This window comes from Salvelinus namaycush, chromosome 8, assembly GCF_016432855.1.
Source record: "Salvelinus namaycush isolate Seneca chromosome 8, SaNama_1.0, whole genome shotgun sequence".
Lineage (NCBI taxonomy): Eukaryota > Metazoa > Chordata > Actinopteri > Salmoniformes > Salmonidae > Salvelinus > Salvelinus namaycush.
The window spans coordinates 64,174,244-64,182,040 of NC_052314.1; the positions used below are offsets into that span (position 1 = coordinate 64,174,244).

General features: G+C 44.9%; 1 protein-coding gene across 1 annotated transcript; it reads right to left on the bottom strand.

Moving 5' to 3' along the window:
- Positions 1-3,684: 3,684 nt before the first annotated feature.
- LOC120052238 (C-type lectin domain family 4 member E-like) lies at positions 3,685-5,969 on the bottom strand (the record flags this gene model as incomplete). Its single annotated transcript, XM_038999060.1, has 4 exons — positions 3,685-3,832; positions 5,404-5,504; positions 5,587-5,726; positions 5,933-5,969. Coding segments are annotated over 4 exons (426 nt in total), but the record flags the coding sequence as incomplete, so codon positions are not given.
- Between the last annotated feature and the right edge of the window lie 1,828 nt (positions 5,970-7,797).

Sequence of the window (7,797 nt, forward strand, 5' to 3'; positions counted from 1 at the left end):
ACCACAGAACAAGAGGAGCACAAAAATGTCTTCTCTCACATCCTCTTTACACCAATAGGAAGGCGTATAGAGTGTAAGTAGACTCCTAAGTGTCAAGACCATGTATAGGCATCAAGTTGAAAAGAGCATCGGTTTCTGACATTTCACTTCCTGGTCAGGAAAAGTGCTGCAGAAGGACTTCTGTTTCACTCAGAGAAATAATTCCAACTCTTTTAGAAACTAGAAAGTGTTTTCTATCCAAAAAGAATAATAATATCCATATTGTACGAGCAAGATTTGAGTAGGAGGCCGTTTGAAATGGGCACGATTTCACTGGCTACTCAACACTTTGCCTTGCAGCCATAAGAAGTTAAGACGACGAAGATGAACACGAAACGAAACACTATTACAAACTATACAAAACAACAAATGACCGTGAAGCTACAAACGAAAGTGCACACACAAGCTACTTACGTTCAACATAGACAATTACCCACAAATGCCTGATGCCTATGGCTGCCTTAAATATGGCTCCCAATCAGAGACAAATGAAAGACATCTGTCTCTGATTGAGAACCACTCAGGCAACCATAGACATACCTAGAAACATTCATTCAACCATAGACATACCTAGAAACATTCACTCAACACAAACCCTTACACTAAACCCAACACCCCCTTTACCATATAACCACCCAAAACACAAACATTCCCCATGTCACACCCTGACCTAACTAAAATAATAAAGAAAACAAAGAATACTAAGGCCAGGGCGTGACAGTACCCCCCCCAAAAGGTGCGGACTCCGGCCGCAAAACCTGACACAGAAAGGGAGGGTCCGGGGTGGGCCTTAATATGGCAGCGGCTCGGGTGCGGGACGTGGCCCCCACTCCAGCATTGTCAATATCCGCTTCGGTGTCTCTGGTAGATCCTGGCTGACTGGCGGATTCAGCCGATCCTGGCTGGCTGGCGACTCTGGCTGCTCATGGCTGGCTGGCGACTCTGGCTGCTCATGGCTGGCTGGCGACTCTGGCTGCTCATGGCTGACGGACGGCTCTGGCTGCTCATGGCTGACGGACGGCTCTGGCTGGTCCTGGCTGACGGACGGCTCTGGCTGGTCCTGGCTGACGGCCGGCTCTGGCTGGTCCTGGCTGACGGACGGCTCTGGAGGGTCCTGGCTGACGGACGGCTCTGGCTGGTCCTGGCTGACGGACGGCTCTGGCTGGTCCTGGCTGACGGACGGCTCTGGCAGGTCCTGGCTGACGGACGGCTCTGGCAGATCCTGTCTGGTTGGCGGCTCTGGCAGATCCTGTCTGGTTGGCGGCTCTGGCAGATCCTGTCTGGTTGGCGGCTCTGGCAGATCCTGTCTGGTTGGCGGCTCTGGCAGATCCTGTCTGGTTGGCGGCTCTGGCAGATCCTGTCTGGTTGGCGGCTCTGGCAGATCCTGACTGACGAACGGCTCTAGCGGCTCCTGACTGACGAACGGCTCTGATGGCTCGGGACAGACGGGCGGCTCTAATGGCTCGGGGCAGACGGATGGCTCAGATGGCGCTGGGTAGACGGATGGCTCAGATGGCGCTGGGTAGACGGATGGCTCAGATGGCGCTGGGTAGACGGATGGCTCAGATGGCGCTGGGTAGACGGATGGCTCAGATGGTGCTTGGCAGACGGGCGGCTCAGATGGTGCTTGGCAGACGGGCAGCTCTGGCCGGCTGAGGCGCACTGTAGGCCTGGTGCGTGGTGCCGGAACTGGTGGTACCGGGCTGGGGACACGCACCTGAAGGCTAGTGCGGGGAGAAGGAACAGGGCATACTGGACCCTGGATACGCACATTAGGCCTAGTGCGTGGTGCCGGAACTGGTGGTACCGGGCTGGGGACACGCATCTCAGGGCTAGTGCGGGGAGCAGCAACAGGATGCACAGGACTCTGGAGACGCACAGGAGGCTTGGTGCGTGGTGCCGGAATTGGTGGTACCGGGCTGGAGACACGCACCATAGGGCGAGTGCGTGGAGGAGGAACAGGGCTCTGGATACACACTGGAAGCCTGGTGCGTGGTGTAGGCACTGGTGGAACTGGGCTGGGGCGGGGAGGTGGCGCCGGAAATACCGGACCGTGCAGGCGTACTGGCTCTCTTGAGCACCGAGCCTGCCCAACCTTACCTGGTTGTAAGCTCCCCGTAGCCCGACCAGTGAGGGGAGGTGGAATAACCCGCACCGGGCTATGTAGGCGAACCGGGGACACCATGCGTAAGGCTGGTGCCATATAAGCCGGCCCGAGGAGACGCACTGGAGACCAGACGCGTTGAGCCGGCTTCATGGCACCTGGCTCAATGCCCAATCTAGCCCTACCAGTGCGGGGAGGTGGAATAACCCGCACCGGGCTATGAACACGTACAGGAGACACCGTGCGCTCTACTGCGTAACACGGTGTCTGCCCGTACTCCCACTCTCCACGGTTAGCCTGGGAAGTGGGCGCAGGTCTCCTACCTGCCCTCGGCCCACTACCTCTTAGCCCCCCCCCAAGAAATTTTTGGGTTGTACTTGCGGACTTCAAGCCTTGCCTCCGTGCTGCCTCCTCATATCGCCTCCTCTCGGCTTTCGCTGCCTCCAGCTCTTCACGAGGGAGGCGATATTCTCCCGGTTGTGCCCAAGGTCCCTTACCATCCAATATCTCCTCCCATGTCCATGAATCCTTTATGCCTTGCTCCTGTTGCCGCTTGACACGCTGCTTGGTCCTTGTTTGGTGGGTAATTCTGTCACGATCGTCTTGTGAAGAGAGTGAGGACCAAAATGCAGCGTGTGAAAAGTACATCTTCTTTATTTAAGACGACGAAGATGAACACGAAACAAAACACTATTACAAACTATACAAAACAACAAACGACCGTGAAGCTACAAACGAAAGTGCACACACAAGCTACTTACGTTCAACATAGACAATTACCCACAAATGCCTGATGCCTATGGCTGCCTTAAATATGGCTCCCAATCAGAGACAAATGAAAGACATCTGTCTCTGATTGAGAACCACTCAGGCAACCATAGACATACCTAGAAACATTCATTCAACCATAGACATACCTAGAAACATTCACTCAACACAAACCCTTACACTAAACCCAACACCCCCTTTACCATATAACCACCCAAAACACAAACATTCCCCATGTCACACCCTGACCTAACTAAAATAATAAAGAAAACAAAGAATACTAAGGCCAGGGCGTGACAGACGCTTGTGATATATAACCTAATGTACATGTTTTTTTTGGTCAGAGATCTCTCGAGAATAAATGCTATTGATTAATTTGGACACGGGTCTCTGTCTATTTTATGCAAATAAGAATCTTACAAATTCTTATAAACTGACAGAGTGTTTGCATTGTTATAATTAAATTGGTTAACAAACATTTAGGAAACTATTTCCTTCAACAGTTTTTGACTGAAGCTCATTGAACCACTGAAAATAACAACTTAACTTCCCTCTTTTGGGACCCATAAAGCAGAGTCTGATGTACTATCTTCATGTTGACTCTGGTAGACATGACGCTACAATGTCAGGAAACAAGTAGGACATTTTTTAAAATACTAATACAAACAAATACAACATTTGTGTGCCTGAGTTTGAGACAAAGAGAGAGAGACAGAGGCAGAGGAGGAAGTTCTGTGCACTGTGTATGTGTTACAGTATGTTGTCATGGTGATTTAAAACACTTTCTCACAAATCCAGTTGAGTTTGCTGTCACATGACAAGTCATTCCATGACTTTAGAGGACTCTGATCTTTGTGTATCTCAGCACAGTCCTCCTGCCCGGTAGGACCTGCATTATCAGGCTGTGGGTCATACCAGTACCTACAGGGTTAAAACAGTCAGATATCATGGTTAATACCAGTACCTAAAGGGTTAACAACAGTCAGATGTCATGGTTAATACCAGTACCTACAGGGTTAATAACAGTCAGATATCATGGTTAATACCAGTACCTACAGGGTTAAAAACAGTCAGATATCATGGTTAATACCAGTACCTACAGGGTTAAAAACAGTCAGATATCATGGTTAATACCAGTACCTACAGGGTTAACAACAGTCAGATATCATGGTTAATACCAGTTGCTACATGGTTAAAAACAGTCAGATATCATGGTTAATACCAGTAGCTACAGGGTTAAAAACAGCCAGATATCATGGTTAATACCAGCACCTACAGGGTTAACAACAGTCAGATATCATGGTTAATACCAGTACCTACAGGGTTAAAAACAGTCAGATATCATGGTTAATACCAGTACCTACAGGGTTAAAAACAGTCAGATATCATGGTTAATACCAGTACCTACAGGGTTAACGACAGTTAGATATCATGGTTAATACCAGTACCTACAGGGTTAACAACAGTCAGATTTCATGGTTAATACCAGTACCTACAGGGTTAACAACAGTCAGATATCATGGTTAATACCAGTACCTACAGGGTTAACAACAGTCAGATATCATGGTTAATACCAGTAACTACAGGGTTAACAACAGTCAGATATCATGGTTAATACCAGTACCTACAGGGTTAACAACAGTCAGATATCATGGTTAATACCAGTACCTACAGGGTTAAAAACAGTCAGATATCATGGTTAATACCAGTAACTACAGGGTTAACAACAGTCAGATATCATGGTTAATACCAGTAACTACAGGGTTAACAACAGTCAGATATCATGGTTAATACCAGTACCTACAGGGTTAAAAACAGTCAGATACCATGGTTAATACCAGTACCTACAGGGTTAAAAACAGTCAGATACCATGGTTAATACCAGTACCTATAGGGTTAAAAACAGTCAGATACCATGGTTATTACCAGTACCTATAGGGTTAAAAACAGTCAGATATCATGGTTAATACCAGTACCTACAGGGTTAACAACAGTCAGATATCATGGTTAATACCAGTACCTACAGGGTTAAAACAGTCAGATATCATGGTTAATACCAGTACCTACAGGGTTAAAACAGTCAGATATCATGGTTAATACCAGTACCTACAGGGTTAATAACAGTCAGATATCATGGTTAATACCAGTACCTACAGGGTTAAAAACAGTCAGATATCATGGTTAATACCAGTACCTACAGGGTTAAAACAGTCAGATATCATGGTTAATACCAGTACCTACAGGGTTAAAAACAGTCAGATATCATGGTTAATACCAGTACCTACAGGGTTAAACACAGTCAGATATCATGGTTAATACCAGTACCTACAGGGTTAAAACAGTCAGACATCACAGTTACAACATCATAATACTAAATAATATGTCGACATCTTATAGTTAACTACTGCGTTGACTGCTATCATCAATATCAGTAACCTGCATAGAAAAAGGTTGAATGGAGCCTTATTGACAGATTAGTTGTCATCTCTCACCTTGTGGTCAGTGGGGTGCCGTCCACCCATTTCCAGGTCCCCTCAGTAACAGAGTCAGTCAGACCAATCCAGACTCTCTTCTTGAGGTTGAAGAGAAATGTCTGTTGTTGAGAAAGATAAATTAGCAGATGTATATGTTTGATCATATCTACCCCCTGCACACCCATTCCCTCTCCGTCTCACCTGTTCCTCTCTGCTGTTTATGATCACCAGGTCTGCTCCTCTCTCCAGACAGGCCTCTCTGCTCTCCTTCCAGGTTTTAGTCTCAGTAGACAGGAAGTACCAACTAGATTCAAACTTCTGCCAGCCTTCAGGACAGGTTTGAAAATATTGATGAACATACGAATTTCCTTCAATTTATCACACTGGACACTTAATGAAAGAACACAGAATGATGATTAGTTGTGTGGGATTAATGGTAATGTATTACTGTAGGTTTACTCACTGAGATTGCTAAGCCTCCAGTTAAGAAACTCTCTCTCAGTCTGTAGCTGGTCTCTCTCTTTAGTCATGGTGTTGTAACTGGTCTTTAGCCGGTCTCTCTTTTTAGTCAGGGTGTTGTAACTGGTCTGTAGCTGGTCTCTCTCTTTAGTCAGGGTGTTGTAACTGGTCTGTAGCTGGTCTCTCTCTTTAGTCAGGTTGTTGTAGCTGGTCTGTAGCTCTTCTATCTCTGCAGATGAGTTGGTTTTATAGGCTATGAAGCTCTTAGAGACCCCATCATCTGTTATAACAACAACAAAGTGTATCAATAAAATAGATAATCTTGTGAATTGTAGGTGAATGATGGTGAATTGTAGGAATTCTAACGTAAGACTTACAGTAGACAGACAGGCCTATGATCCCAGCCAGTAGAACACACAGCAACCCCAGACACACTGCAGCAACTCTGGAGGATCTCTTCCCTGAGTTATCAGGTTCTGTGGACACAGGTATCAATGAGACACAATAACCCTTTTAAAGTGATGTTTTCTCACCCCATCTCTCTTCCTGTTGAGGTGACTTGTGGTTGTTAAAGATACAGCTTCACACATTAACAGAATATATAGTGTCCAGCTACAGCTATCTCCTAGCCTTGCTAACGTTAGCCAGCTAGCTAATGTTAGTAGAATTCATATGTTTAGGACATTTGTAACATATACAAATTGTAATTCGTAACATGTCATACAAATTGTAAATCGTAACATCATAGAAATTGTAATTTGTAACATACAAAATGGATCATGGTGTCACGCCCTGAACTTAGAGAGCCTTTTTATGTCTCTATTTGGTTTGGTCAGGGTGTGTTTTGGGGTGGGCATTCTATATTTTAGTTTTCTATGATTTTGTATTTCTATGTTTTGGCCGGGTATGGTTCTCAATCAAGAACAGCTGTCTATCGTGGTCTCTGATTGGGAACCAAACTTAGGTAGCCCTTTTCCCTCCTTTCTTGGTGGGAAGTTAACCTTTCTAGGATGAGTGTGCCGCTAGCGGCACTCCCCCCCCCCCCCCACTGAAAAACCAGTGCCGCGAAATTCAAAAAAAATATTTTTTTAAAATATTTAACTTTCACACATTAAAGTCCAATACAGCTAATGAAAGACACAGATCTTGTGAATCCAGTCAACATGTCCGATTTTTAAAATGTTTTACAGGGAAGACACAATATGTAAAGATGTACATCTATTACCTAAAAACACATTAGCATAATCCACCATCTTTTATTTGTCCACCAACACCAGTAGCCATCACCAATTCGGCTAAACTAAGATATTTATAGCCCCTAACCAACAAAAAAACTCATTAGATGACAGTCTGATAACATATTTATGGTATGGGATAGGTTTTGTTAGAAAAAAGTGCATATTTCAGGTAGATGGCATAGGTTACAATTGCACCCACCGTCACAAATGGAATAGAAAAACTACTTAGAGCAACGTGTTTACCTACTTACTAATCATCAAACATTTCGTAAAAATACACAGCATACACGAATCGAAAGACACAGATCCTGTGAATACAGACAATATTTCAGATTTTCTAAGTGTCTTACAGCGAAAACACAATAAATCGTTATATTAGCATAGCACATACCACATAGCAGCCCAGCATTGATTCTAGCCAAAGTGAGCGATAAAAGTCAACATCGCCAAAAGATATTAATTTTTTCACTAACCTTCTCAGAATTCTTCCGATGACACTCCTGTAACATCACATTACAACATGCATATACAGTTTGATCGCAAATGTTTATATTTAGCCACCAAAATCATGGTTATACAATGTGAAATTTAGCTCAGCTGGTCAGAAAATTTCCTTGCGCCACTTAGACAGTGATCTACTCTTATACATAAATACTCATAAACGTGACTAAAAAATATAGGGTGGACAGGGATTGATAGACAATTTAATTCTTAA